Source organism: Phoenix dactylifera, chromosome 2 (assembly GCF_009389715.1).
Source record: "Phoenix dactylifera cultivar Barhee BC4 chromosome 2, palm_55x_up_171113_PBpolish2nd_filt_p, whole genome shotgun sequence".
NCBI lineage: Eukaryota > Viridiplantae > Streptophyta > Magnoliopsida > Arecales > Arecaceae > Phoenix > Phoenix dactylifera.
In genome coordinates, this window is record NC_052393.1 from 24,893,622 (window position 1) to 24,908,358 (window position 14,737).

At 37.7% G+C, this 14,737-nt stretch overlaps 1 protein-coding gene across 1 annotated transcript; it reads left to right on the plus strand.

Moving 5' to 3' along the window:
* The first annotated feature begins 1,749 nt into the window (after window positions 1–1,749).
* LOC103719200 lies at window positions 1,750–5,048 on the plus strand. The gene is made up of 4 exons (XM_008808325.4): window positions 1,750–3,958; window positions 4,066–4,287; window positions 4,427–4,546; window positions 4,634–5,048. The coding sequence occupies exons 1-4, from the start codon at window positions 2,759–2,761 to the stop codon at window positions 4,685–4,687; spliced, it is 1,596 nt and encodes a 531-aa protein (XP_008806547.2). The 5' UTR covers window positions 1,750–2,758; the 3' UTR covers window positions 4,688–5,048.
* Window positions 5,049–14,737: the final 9,689 nt, after the last annotated feature.

A 14,737-nucleotide genomic window follows, 5' to 3' on the forward strand; every position in this document is an offset into this window, starting at 1 on the left:
TTTACCTCAAATATCTAGTTTCAATAATTCTTTTAGCTTCAATTTCTACGCTTCTGTTAGCCTAGTTTTAGGAATCACATAACAACCTGTATCAGCCCATAATATTTTTCTTTGTTAGCGTGATTCTGTATCGGTTAGTATTATTTTTTTTTGTTAGCATGATCTTGAACATAATTTTAGAATCATGTAACAACTTCCATGGTGTACGTGCATCTACGTCACTCATCCATTTGGTGATCCCGGGTGGGATTTCCTGTGGTCTTTGGTGTTGGCTCTGGATGGAGAATAGCATGCCGAATAGTTTCTCCAAATAGAACTAGGCTGGTGGCAAGTTTTGATGGCTTTTTATGGAACTACTCTAGCTCACTTGATGAAGTTTTCCAGTTCAGTCTCCCATTGGATGAGAGACCATGGCAGTATTTAACAGGCTACGGCAGTAAGTATGCCGAGATCAATCTCACATGATGACCTTTTTTCCTCTCCCCCCCCTCCTTTTTTTTTGGTTTATTGATGGAGCATGATTATACATATATCCCCATTAAAATTGGAAAATTTATTATAAAGCCAAGCAACCATCACATATGCACAAAAGCAAGGACAAAAGAGATGCATTGAGGGGCCCAAAAGAATTTCATTTGTAAGGTCAATCAGGCTTGTCTTTTCTGTTTGAAGAAATTTTGTAATCTACTAAGAAATATATTGAGATTGTGAACTTGGCTTGTGAGGTCAAAAGATTATGTATTAACAAATAGTATGAATGTATGAAATCAGGTAATGCTTGTATTGCCCAAAAACAAGGCCATGGATGTTTCTAATGGTCTTTTGTTAGTAGAGGGTAGATGAATAGAAGGATACACCCAAAAAAGACATGAGCATCTCTATATGTTTTGTGTGCCACCTGTTAAAAGGTGTGTATAAGTAAAGATAGTTTGTGCATATCAGTCAATATGTGTTTATTAATGTAGAAAGAATACTCTCCATGTATGTCAATGGAGATGGCATGTCTTTGAAAACTCATCGTCACCTTTGTGTCTTCTTCTCCCTCTACCCTAACCCCAACCATATACGCTCTTTTGTCGATATCATTATGTTGTTCATTGGATCTGAAATTCGTTCCACATCTAAAACAACCCTCGCCAATGCCTCCAATCTTATTTGCCGCTCTAACCACCTCCTCAGTTTTCCCCTATCAAGGCTGATCCTACCCACCAACCTCTTACGCAACCCCATCGTTGACTATACCTTATCTTCAAATCTAATCCTTCTCCTTTGCCATTATGTAGAATGCTATCCTCGTTCATAAGCCTTACCTCAATTTTGTCGATGATATCGTCAATCTTTTTTCTAGTATTGTTCTTTTTACTAAAGGCTTCCAACACCTTATCAAGTTGATATAATTTGTCAAAATATATATTTTATCTGGATTGCAGAGGACATATATTGTCGGATACGTGGAGGATAATTTCTTCTAGAAAATACTAAATAAGGATCAAACAACAAAATTAAACAATATACTTTTACCAATTTTTGAATATTTTTTATAAAATTTATACTAAATATTTATTTAAAAATATATTTTAATTATATATTAGAATATTTTATTAATATATATATATATTATAAATATTTTATTTAAAAATAATATTTTTATATTAAATATTTATTTTTAAATACAGGCAGCCACGTCTTATCCAAACTTGCAACCTTATAAGAGAATCTAGCTGGCATCTCAGTATAATAAAAGGCATCTCTCGAGCCTTTGCCTTCTCAACCAACCCCTCCCCATTCGTTTTTATATTCCTTGGTCCGAATCGCCTGAGAAAGTCTCCGTTTCCTCCCTCCCTCCCTCCAAAAATCTTCGAAATCGAATGGAGATGGGCATGGAGATGGCGGGCTCCGGTGTCGATCGCGCTCTTTCCCACTCACGGAAGGTGTTTCCGGCGACGAAGCGGCGAACTCGAAGGGCTCCCACGGTATGCAGTTGTCGTCCGACGTTGAACTTTCGAAATTAGGGTTTCGAACGGTTTCTTGTTGTAGGTTAAAAGCTTTTGCTCTGTAAAACGTGTTTTCTATGGTTTCTGGAAAGAATTAAGTGGTTCTTGGGGTCTGTGAGGGTTTGTTTCCTCCCCCCTCTCCCCCCCCCCACCCCAAAACAAAGGAAAAAAGTTCTTTCTTTAATTTCCTAGGTTCAATTCAAGGGAATTCATGAGATTCGTGGCGGGTTTTGGTTCTTAGAGTCGTTTGTTTCCTCCCACGCCCCCTACCCCAAAACAAAGGAAAAAAAGTTCTTTCTTTAATTTCCTACGTGGTGGTTCTGGTTCTTAGAGTTGTTTGTGTGGTTTTCTTGGGTTCGAATGGAAGCAAATGTTCGAATACCTCTGTTTTGTTGTGCTCTTGGGTCTTCAGTGCTAGAACCGGGGCAGAATTCTAAAGCAAGGGTTTCTTGAACTGCCTTCTTGAAGATTTGGTACTCTTAGTGCTGTTTTGGGTGCTGAAAAGAGGATTTGTAAGAGATCTGAGGAATTTTCAGGGTTCTTGAGTGATCTGTGAAGTTTCCTTTTTCTAAATGGCAGTAAATATTTGAATACCTTCGTGTTATTGGGTACTCGGCGCAGTTACTTTATAAAGAAAAGAAGAGTTGTAAATCTATGGTCTCTTGAACTTTCTACATAAGGTTTGTTGCTTTTAGGGTTTATCTGGTTCAGAAACGAAATTTCTTGGGTAAGTCGAAGAGATTGAAGTGCTTTAATCGTCTGAGATGGTGGGAAAAGAATTAGTACCTGGGAAGGCAGCCACACTGGATCTGAGGGAGGTGTCAGCTAGGAGAACTCTTCATGATGTCCGGCAGAAAGGGCATACATATGTGGAGCTGAGACAAGTTGGGAAGCACAGCATATTCTTCTGCACCCTCTGCCTCACTGAATGCTACAATGAGAGGGTGCTGTCCGATCATCTCAAGGGAAGTCTCCATGCCCGTAGATATGCTGGTGCCAAAATTACTCTCTTTGCCCCCAACCCATGGCCTTTTAGCGATGGTGTTCTGTTCTTCACTAATCTTTATGCAGATGATCCATTCTTATCAGTTTTATTTTCTCAGAAGTCTCTAATTGCTGGTGAACATAGTTCTGGGGATAAAAATGAATTGAATTCAAGGTTTGCCGATAGCAGCACTGTGAATTTAAGTTCTGCAGATACTGGTTGTGATCTTAATAGGAATGCTGGTGATCCTAGTATTGGAGTCGATGTAGATGGCCAAAGAAGTTCTTCAAGAGGCAGTGGTTTGGACCTGGCTCGGAACGGTCTTGAAAAGACTTCAAACCACAACGAGACAGATAGTTGTCTGACAATTCCTGGGGTCTTGCTTAAGGAGGAGGTTTCAAATTTGAATGTACGGCTTTTAGGGATTGGTCACATTGCATGTAGAATCCTCGAAACCAATGAAGTTTGTGGTAAGGTAACCAGAATGTGGTGTGCTTGGTTGGGACAGGGGGAGGTTGACGGCAGCAACAAGTGGAAGTCGTCACCAAATTGTGAGTTTGCTATAGTTAATTTTTCTTACACATATGGCCTGGGCAGAAATTGGCCTTCAGATGATCAAGACCCTCCCGCGTCCCCTGGCTCTGTGCTTGAAATTGATGACACTGGGCGTCAGAGAAAGAAGAGAAAGAAATCATGCTTGAATCAGGAAAAAACTACTGAGGATCCGACAATTCATTGTGGGTCCTCTGTCCAAGATTGTCCAGGGATGGATGATTCTGCTGCAGATGCTCCAGAGAAGCTTCAAACAAGACTTATATCAAGCAAGACTGCTAGGCAAGAGTTGAGGAAGCAGAAGCGCTTGGCGTCTGAAAGAGCCTGTGATATTTGTCGGCAACCAATGCTTCCTGGAAAGGATGTGGCGACCTTGTTAAATTGCAAGACTGGTAAATTAGCTTGTAGCAGCAGAAACACTAACGGGGTGAGTGTTTCTAATGGGTTAAATTAGCTGTAGCTGTTCTTATTGTATGCCAAATTGGGCTTTTTCTCTGATGAGGATTTCATTTAGAGTCTTCCCTTTTATTGTAGGCTTTTCATCTATTCCACATTTCCTGCCTCATACACTGGGTTCTTCTCTGTGAGATGGAAATATTGTCTAATCAGTCAAATAACTCAAAAGCCACTCGAGGACGCAAGGGGAAAGCAACTCAGAAAGACCGTTTCTCTTCTGTGTTTTGTCCAGACTGTCATGGAACTGGCATATGTATTAAAGGGGAGGAACTTGAAAAACCAGACCTTTCATTGTCTGAGGTTCTTATTTCTTCTATCACCTTGTTTATTATACTTCAAATTTCCCCAAATTAAATTCCTTTTCTTCTGTTTGATGCAATCCTAATTATATATATTTACACATTTTCACTTTCTTGACGGGGCATTCCATCATTTTCAGATGTTCCACTATAAACTGAAAGCCCTTGAGGGGCACAAGGCATGGATGAAAAATCCTGAAATTCTGCAGACATGCTCTACCGGTCTTCATTTTCCTTCCGAGTCTGTAGATAATTCTCAGGTTTAATTATTAGATCTTTTGGATCTGTATTATTTTGAATACACCCTGTCAAAATTGTTAAAATGTTTCCATTTCCTCTTGGTGCAGGAAAAGGTGATGCCGCTAAAATTGCTGCATTTCTACAGAGCTGATGCACAGTAGTAGACAAAATTACGAAGCGCAAAGTGCTTAGACTGTCCGCTCATAGCTGCACATCAACTGGTGGATGACTTTGAATGGGTTTCTGCATATATTTGAGAATGTAGAAAGAGAGTAGTTGCTTATCATGATATATCTGCAGTCTCAATGATGTCGCAGTAACTGTAGCTGTGTTCATGTTGGTGTATCAGCATAGTTGTCAGTCATATACATAGCACTGTGTATATTCTAGATGTCTAGCTGTAGTAATTGTACCTGAATTGACTGAAGTAATGGCTTCATGTATCTTTCTCGCAGCTCATGTCTTCTTTTAGGTGATATCTTCTTTTAGGTGATTATAACTCAAGAAAAGATGTAAATACTTGGTTATCTAGCGGATTATCTCTCAAGTAGAATAACTTTCCCTTCCTCCTCTTTTTTATGCAATAACTTTTAAAGAAAAAATGGATAGGTAAAATACATTATCTCTTAAGTAGAGTTTCTAGTGAATCTCCCTCCCTCGCTCCCTTCCCCCCCACCCCGGCGTAATACTTAGATCTCAGAATGGTGGAAGTGGATTCATTGTTTGAAAATGATCTCCTTTGTGAATAAGAACATCTTCCCAGGAATAAATGGTATCAAGGTTCGGAAGATCGGAAAATCATTGCCTAAGTCCCTTCAAAGGATGAATGTGAAACTGCAAATTACCCAAGTCTTTCAGCTTTGGATCCTTGTACAGTTGTCTTTATACATTAATGGCAGCTAAGCATTCTACGATCTACTGAAGTCTCTGTCAACAGGGACTTATATAGTTCTGTACTGCACCAGTATTTATTAGTAATTTTAAATGATTTGAGATTCCATAGAATGACTCTTAAGTAATTTTTCTTTTCTCATTCCTGTCTCATTTCCCATATTTCTTTTGCATAGTGTTACCATGACTTTTGGTAGAAATGCGAGTTTTGGAAGATCAAATAGTTTTGTTTTGGGTAGTTTCGATAACATTTCTGGTTGTACTCTAGTTTAAGCCATTTTTCGACATATACTATATATTTTAGGGAACTTATAAACATTTGCCATATTTTTTTACTGATGTATACACAACAGGATGGCAGAAGTGCATTCAACTCTAAGAATAATACAATCCAGCGTATACCGAAGTTGTCTTAGGCTCAAGCTTGTTTTCTAACCAGGTTCCTTTATTGGCAAGATGACAGTGTAGTAGATGTGGATATCAAGGTTCCCTGTTTGGAGTCTATTAACATTTGCATGAGGCTATGATGGGTAAGAAATTCTATAAACTTGTATGGATGCTACTGAAATTTAGAGCATTCTACTATGATCCATCCATTTTTTTCTGCAGTAGAACAATCGAGTCAGTGTTGCTTGATTTCTGTATTATTTATCAACATAGAAGATTGCATAAAGTAGACTGCTTAGTTCTTAGCTGGAAAAGTTTGAAGCATTATCTATAAACAACAATGAGGCATTATTCAATTTGTTGTTTTATTTCACGTTACTGAATGAAGCTTTTGATAGTTGCTGGACAATTTCAATTCCTTGTCAAATTGAACAGTGTACATCCTCTCAAGATGCGTTTGTAGCCAGCTGAGTGGTGAAAATCAAATCATTAGCCCCCAAATGACAATTGCAACATTCCTTTTTTTCTCATTATCAACACCATAGGACTCTATAGTTTACTAATGCACATATCATTTGTCTCCTTGCCTTTGGCAGTATGAACAGTAGATTGCACTCCAGGCTAAAAATTCGGGAGCTATTTTCCAATTGCAAATTTTTTTCTTGGAGACGAGCTAGCTATGGCTACTGTATGAAAGACATGAACTCTATATCATGGTAGACTTTTTGCCTGGAAAAGTGTGCAGAAAAGCTTGCAGTTTGACGAAAGAAGGTTTGGAGCTCCTTACCTAGGTCTATATAAAGGAGAGTGGTCCTCATTTGCAACTCAACTCCTTCGGAGTTGAGAGAGCTCAAACTCTAGAAGAACATTATTATAGTCTTCTCATTTCGTAATAGAAGCTTTGCTCTGCCCACTCTTATGCTTGTCTTTTGCCAAACGGTTTGCATGGAAGGAAAAATGATTATTTGGCTATGCCAAGGCAGTCCGGTGGAGGCAAAATCCATAATTCCATGATATAGTGTGCTGTCTTCCTCCTCGGACAACCTCCTTGCTGGCTTCCGGAATGGCAAAATCCATAAACTCAAATTGTGAGATGATATAGTGAGCTGATTATAATGGCTTGCTTTTGATGTTCCGGAATCTAATCAACTGATTATAATGGCTTGCTTTTGATGTTCCGGAATCTAATCCGAGGGCAAGTCAGTGATGGTGCTTTTATGGACTAGAAGTTGGACAGAAGCCATCTAACGTCTGGTACCCATTCCTGGATGTCTTGCCTGTCAGGTAAGTTTCTCTTGGCCTGTTTGGATGCCTGAATACGTTGTCCATTGGATAAAACCCAAACTAGCCAAAGCCTGTTTGGATGCCTAGACCAATTATCTGAGGTCGGAACTGCCAAGAGCATAACTGAATTGCGTAGAGAGAGAGACTACCATAGTAGCTTATCCTAGTTTACTTTAACTGGAAAATTCTTCCAATTGCTGAGAAATATTTCCCACCATATCATTTATAAGGGATATCCTGCTGTGACTATGATTATGAGAAAGCAATTTCTCAAATCAGCAAGAAAGAGAAAGGACAAAGAACTGCAAATCTATTAAAGAGAGTGGATGAGAAGCATGTTTGCTCTAATTTTGAGAACAATAGGCCCTCGGGGAATTAATTGCCCAGATCATCTCACAATATGAGTGATGATGATGATAATGATGATAGTTTGAGCAAAAATGCATATGATGCCGGAGAGAGTCATAATTCAGTAGTGCCATGCAGGATATGGACCAAGATGCATGACTTGGAGGCTACAAGAATACAAGTGCATACACGAGATGGGTGTCTTGAGATGGTTCGGGACATAAGGCTACTACTACAAATGACTTTACATGCGGAGTAGGATATCGGATCCTATTCCACACAGCTAGAGTATGACCTATATTGATATCTTTCATCTGAAGCATTGTATTCAAATGGCTACATACAATGGCTACTACCCTCTACTGCCTCAGCTAGATCATGGGTTGGATTTTATTACCTTGATCTTCCCTTAGTTAGTATGCCCACCCTAATATTAGACATTGGAACAGTGTCAGCATGGCTATCTAAGAGGTTCAGTTTATAACATGCATGGGTGGGCAGATTATTCAGGTTGGAGTTAGATCTCAAGCTCAGACTGTCACCTAGATCTCGCTATCTACAAGCAATATAGGCATGCCATGAGAAATTAAAAGTTGGTACGTATATATTCAATTATATATACTCGTACACTCAATTATATTATAATTGCATTCGTTGATCATCATATCGTGCTAGAGACTATTATGATATGAGAAAGCATCAAATTAGCATCACAGCCGTAATTCAAACGGGCACATTTATTAAAATAATCCCTAAAGATTAAAAAAATAAAAAATAAAAAAGTAAAAAAAAGAAAATGGTGTATCGATATAGAACAGGTATGCTATATCAATACAATACTTAATCGGTACCGTATGTACCAGCCACTTGGCACTCGATACTTGAACAACGGACCTTACTAAGGCATCAGATGGAATAGGATGCATGGAAGCAATTAGCAGAACCACCCTGATTGCCACATTCCCATCCTTGGATGGCAGCATGGCAGCCAAAAGAATGCACTATATGGGATGGCTGAGAAGGAAGCTTAGGAGGCTTCAACAATAACTCAGACACAAATAGATGATCATAGATTCACTCATTATCTTTGTAGTTTTAGCTGTTGCTGTAAGTATTTGGAGCATGTTGTTTCGAACCTATCAAGTCTCGATCAACGAAACAAGCCCAAAGATTCCTACTTGCCTGTCCATGAGGCCTATCCATGCTCACTAGCCTACACTATCGAGTTGCTTCCGTGCGTTGGCGAGTGAGTAGTAACCTACTGGTTGGCCAACAGCTCACTCATCGACTAAAGGGTGAATACAAGCTGAAAGGCAATTGGCAAGCTATTTTACCATTTCACTCAAATCAATGCACTCGAGCATGGTTCAGGCCGAGCATAATAGGGGGATGGACATGAGCTTTCAAATGGTAGGCTGTTGTAGTTTGCTGGTTTGAATCATTGCAACTAAACTGTTCGATTATTCTGGATGGTTCTAATTGAGCTTCATTCGACAGGCCCTAAGTTTGTTCTAGTGCAGCACAATCATCATTGGAGGCTGCAAAAGCTGTAATGAAGCCCATTTATGTATTGAATTTTGGTGATGACAACTTCAGCTATGCCATCTATACAAGTACAATATAAATGTCTCGGTCTAGATGGTCAAGTTCAGGCATGCTCCACAACCCCAATAGATTTTCGGATTATTTATAAATACATGCCTCTTTGTTCAATTCTCTCCCACTTGGGTGAAATAAGATAATGTCCGTAGTTGATGGGAATTGCAACTATTAATAACTCTCTTGATGATTTCTATAACATATGACCCAACGCTAATTTGTTAAAAGCAATTAGACCTTTTGGCTACACTTTTATGATTGTCGGGAAACTGTTATTAGGAACGATAGAGAAGCCATAGCTTGCCATCTAGTAGTTGGCACCTTCCTTTTTCCAGTTTGTCTCCATAATCAGATCTATTGATCGCCAAAGGTAATCTCTTTCTTTCCCTCTCCTCAATTTTTCTTTCACCTTATTGTCTCTCTTAATCTTTGTCTTCATCATTTCGGATTTTTTTATTTAACTTACAGATCAAAAATAAAACCTTAGAATTGTCATCAAATTTGAGGTATCATATTTTTTGGGATATCATCGGATCTTGTTAGCTATTGAATTTTGGTTGCAGACAGCTTAAGCTATGCCATCTATATAAATACAACACAAATTTCTCGGCCTCGACCGTCAACTCCAGACATATGCATGCTCCACATACCAAAAGATTTTCAGATTATTTATAAATACATCCCTCTTTGTTTAGTTCTCTCCCTCAATGGAGAAATAAGATAATTGCATATAAATAATTAATACCTTCCTTGATTTCTACAACGTATGATCCAATAGTAATTATATTAAAAGCACTTATACCTTTTGGATGCACTTTCTAAATCTTCATAAACTTATTATAAAGAACAATAGAGAAGCTATGTTTGCCACCTAGCAGCCGGCAACTTTCCCCTTTCCTGTTCATCTCCATAACCAGATCTCCTGATCGCCAGAGGTAATATATTTCTCTCTCCTCTCTTTCGGTTTTTCTTTCACCTTATTGTCTCTTTTCATCTTTTATTTTCGTCCTTACAATTTTCTTATTTAATGTATAGATCAAAAATCAAACCCTAGAATCATGATCAGATCTGAGATATCATATCTTTTGCGTGTTCATCAAAATTTTTAAAAAGGATACGTTTATGCTAGATCCAGTTGTAATCTATAAAAGAACTTTATTTAGACAAAATATATTTGCTAGCTATCTTCTTGCAGTGATTTAGGTCACATAAAGTTTTTGATTTATGTTTATTAATGATAGATATCTTGGTATTGTATGTTGCAAGAAATTCCCATTTTAACTAGTTTGGAATGTGAATGATCATAATATGCTCCAAAAATGATTGTTTGATATTATTATGTCTAACATTTAGCCTACCAAAAAAATAGAATGTTTAATATTTGATCTGATCTAGGTATAACCATATGAATTGTATTTTTTTTAGATTTAACAAATAATGATTATTTTGAATTCCAAGATTTTTTTACCTTAAACTATGAACTTTTGTATTTAAATTTTTGTTATCTAAATTTATTTTTCTTTGCCCTTTCTCAATATAGCTCTTATTTGTGCATGGATGATTGATCTTTATATAACCTAATATTTTTAGTTTCTATTTTCTAAAATTATTTTTCTCTGCCCTTTCTCAATCTAGCTTCAATTTGTGGATGATTGATATCTATATAATCTAAGTTATCATTTTTGTAATTTGTGTTGGAGATTGAGTCCATAAGACTATTTGATCTACTAGGCAATATATGCTCAAATGTAATAAACCCAGATGCTAGTTTTCTAGTATTTTTTGAGAAGATTTATTGCTCTAAAATTTCTTCAGTATCATATACTAGAAATCAAGAAACCAATAACAATTGAAAATGCCATAGTCCTTAATCTTATACGGGTCCACATTGAATTTAAAAAAATGGCATGATTTAGTGTATAACATATGTATCTTCTATGTATAGAAGTGAAAAGTTAATATATAAATTAATTTTCCAAGTGTCATGGTTTTATAACTTTGTTGTTTTGCCCCCTCAACCAAATCCTAGTTTTGCCACGACGAAAATATCACGTAGATTTGATCCAACTTAGAAATTAATTAGAATAGACTAGTCCTAGCTCATTTCAAATACATTTTTGTTCGATCATGTTAGGATTTAAAGGCCTCTTATTCTAAGAGAAATTGGTTTGCTAACAAGATTTATGTAATTTTGATGATTCAAAATTTCTTTTTAAACTAGGTAAGGTTTGTTTTGTTGGCAAAAAAAATGGACCTACTAATATGAACATAAGTATTTGTTAGTAGGTGGTTGAGTTTATGTCAATAAAATCTTTTTTCAACCATAAGGTGAACTAAATCCTATCTTGATGAAACCTATTGCCAATCCCAATATGTTTAAGCTTGCAGCTACATCATATTTCAAATGTGAAAATGCAAATAAAGGACAAATTCAATTAGAGCCCAATATTCAAACCTATTTACAAGCGAACAACCAAATCTAATTTATTTCAACATGCAAGGACAAGGATATGAAGTAATGTACCTATATATCTCGACTTAAGTAGTATTACTAAAAGAGGCTTGAACACAAAAACACCCTTAAACATCCATGAAGTCGATCCTTAACTAAAAAAATTATAAAGCCACCCTATGGACTCGTTTAACAAGCCACATATGGCTCTTTTTTTTTTGATGTGTAAGTGGGCAATGCCCATAATATTATTCACAAAGTCAAACCATACAAGTAAGAGTTAGATGAACATAACACATAGGTATCAACAAAATAGTAAAGAAAAATGTATACAAAATAAGCCTACTGAGCAAGGATGAAAGCTACCGACATGTCAAACAAAACAATATGAAACAAGTATCAAACCCACCCAAAAAGTACCGAAGCTTCCTACGGCCAGAGATACCAAAGTCAAACTCGTGGGTACCACGTAACCTATATATGTGTTAGACCAATACACTATGAGTTCAAGACACTGAACCCAAACAATTTGGTGGTTATGGGTGGGCAGACAATAGGTTGAATAAGATACATAGGAGGGCTAGTAAACTAACCCAGGATGCACCAGTTATCATTCAGTCTAGTTGTACAGATAGCAAAAACTAGGATGTCCACTATCAGAGATGGACAAGCATGATTAACAACTCATTGGATCAGGATGCACGAGTGGCTGGCTTCAAGTTGGCAATAACAGCCTTGTAGACATCAGGGGACCCAATAATAGTTGTTGGATATTGACCTTCATCCATAATAGGGTCTAGTGGCCACTCTCCTAGTCCCTACTTGACTTTAGCCTTCCATTCATGTGACCGAGAAACTGTTGTAGGACCCAAGTTGATGGCCATGTCAATAGGCGGTACATCCACTTCTGGTACTGAAGTAGCAATGCCAAAGATGGAGGTCATGGATGAGACACCACTTTCCAAATTCCTCTTATGAGGTAGTTCCATAGAGGTGACTGACGGTCAAACTCGATACCCCATTATTGGGATTTCGAAGTTCAATTTGAATTATGTCATTTCGTTTACAATACCTACCTGCTTTCCGATTAGTCTGGGAATCAATGATCTGTTAGCAATCGCCAATAATCCAAGGCACGTGACCTAGGGAGTCTGTCCCAAGAACATCCAATGCAAGCAAGGCACTGCACGAACCAAAACCAAGATTGTCCACATTAGTAGGTTATCTGGATAAGCATGATCAGATTGCTACTATGTCTCATGAATCCTAGAATTTATGAGCCTTGCTTTAGAAATCAATGCTTAGGTGCACTACTCGATGGGCCGGTAGTCCATGTTGGACTGTTGCACAGCACTGCCTTGAGGCACCTTGAAAATGGTTGGAGACTACCTTCATGGCTTGTCCAAGATGGAAAATCGTCCGATTGGCGATGCATTGGACCACGTCGAAGTTGCTTTGGCTCAACTATCCAAATATGGTGAGCCACCAGCTACGATTTGAAGATGACTTTAACTGGTTGGCTAGGATTATCGATACCCCAAAGAAGTCACCACTCAAGCAGTTGTTATAGTGGAACCAACAGTGTTGGTCCATTATTTTTGGAATGATGGTTGTCCTCATTGGCCCTCTAGGAAGGCCATTTGCTAAGGTTGTAGTCGATATTGCCCACACCAGCCTTAAATGAGCCCACCTAAATATTAAGCACCATTGGGCTAGCTAGATCTAGCCGTACTACCACCGGACATAGTTTACAAGAGTCATGGCTTAATTGATAGAGATTCAATATAAAAATCACTTGAAGAGGAGTACCACTGATGCTCAACAGCCTTATCCTAATAGTCCATGGCAAAGATTGCAAATGCATTCGCACAAAGGCTATCTTGATAATATCGACGATTGGTATGAAGTTGGGACAACAGGCTTCTAGTGCAAGCACATGGTCAATGATCACCCACGCTCTATCACCGTATAGAATGCAGGAATAAACTAAACCCCCTAATCTTAGCCAAAGCAAGCAATAGCTAGAAGTTATGTCTTGATTCCTCTTCGTCTTTACTCATGACAATGACCTCTAGTGTTGGCCAACGCCCAAGAAACTTATCAACAAGGTAGAGTTTTCATGGTTGTTGCAATCGTTGAAGCTCCTCACAATCAAAGGTCTTATTAAACCATTTTTATAATCTTTCATGTGGTCGATGCAAGTTGTGTCTCCCACTACCACCTCGGTTTCCCTTGTACATCATCTACCCACAACCTCCTAAACACACTCTGGCCACCACATGGTCGATCAATTCAGCGTAGATGATGAGTCCTACTCTGCTTATATGCTGGGGTTACTAAAGTCTACACTATTAGTAGGATCCTCACCACCACAAGCCCCTCATACTCTTGGTCCATCACTTATCCCAACTCCTTTAGAGAATTTTCTTCCAATATATTAGGCCCTCCCTCTCTCTCTTCCTATGCTTTGCCTTCATGGCTCTAGCCCACTTATAGCTATTTAGTGGACATGCGAGACTAGTCACATAAAAGCTGAGTTTTCAATTTGGGAGGTTACAAATTAAGATATTAAATTTCTAAAATATATAGACTTGGCCTAACCATACATTAAACTCGACGAGCGTTTTTTTTACCTAGGATAGGATTGGGATTTTAATAATATTAACAAGTTCAAGTCATAATATAAATAACGATAACAAATGGCAAACAAAGATAATCATGATGAGTCACCTTGCCACAAACATTTTTACATGTAGAATCAAAAAATATAGTTTTAGAGAAGTATCAATCTTTCGACTCCTCTAAATTAACACAAATGTGCCTTCAAGATCCTATTAAATTAATATTATAAATTTGTTAGAGTCAAAGCTCCACTAGAAAAAAGACGAATTTCAATTACATATCTCTTCATGACCAAAATAGTTTTGGGCATTCCAATTACATATCTAGATTCATTTTTCACTTCTCCAATTAGATAACTTTCTTCTCCATCACCCAGTTGTTAGTTAATGTTAGGCTATTTTTTGGATAATGAATGTAAGGCATCAAATTCATTGAATACAGATAGATGTCATCAAATTGTATACTGACTCGTACTCAAACACTAGATTTTGATACTAAGTTGATGTTAGGATTTATCACTTACGTAGCATGCATCAGATATACGATATGCTAATTTATGGATGTTAGATGGTTCAATAACTACCATGTGAGTATCGAGTAACTGAATAGCTATTCAACTAGTATTCAT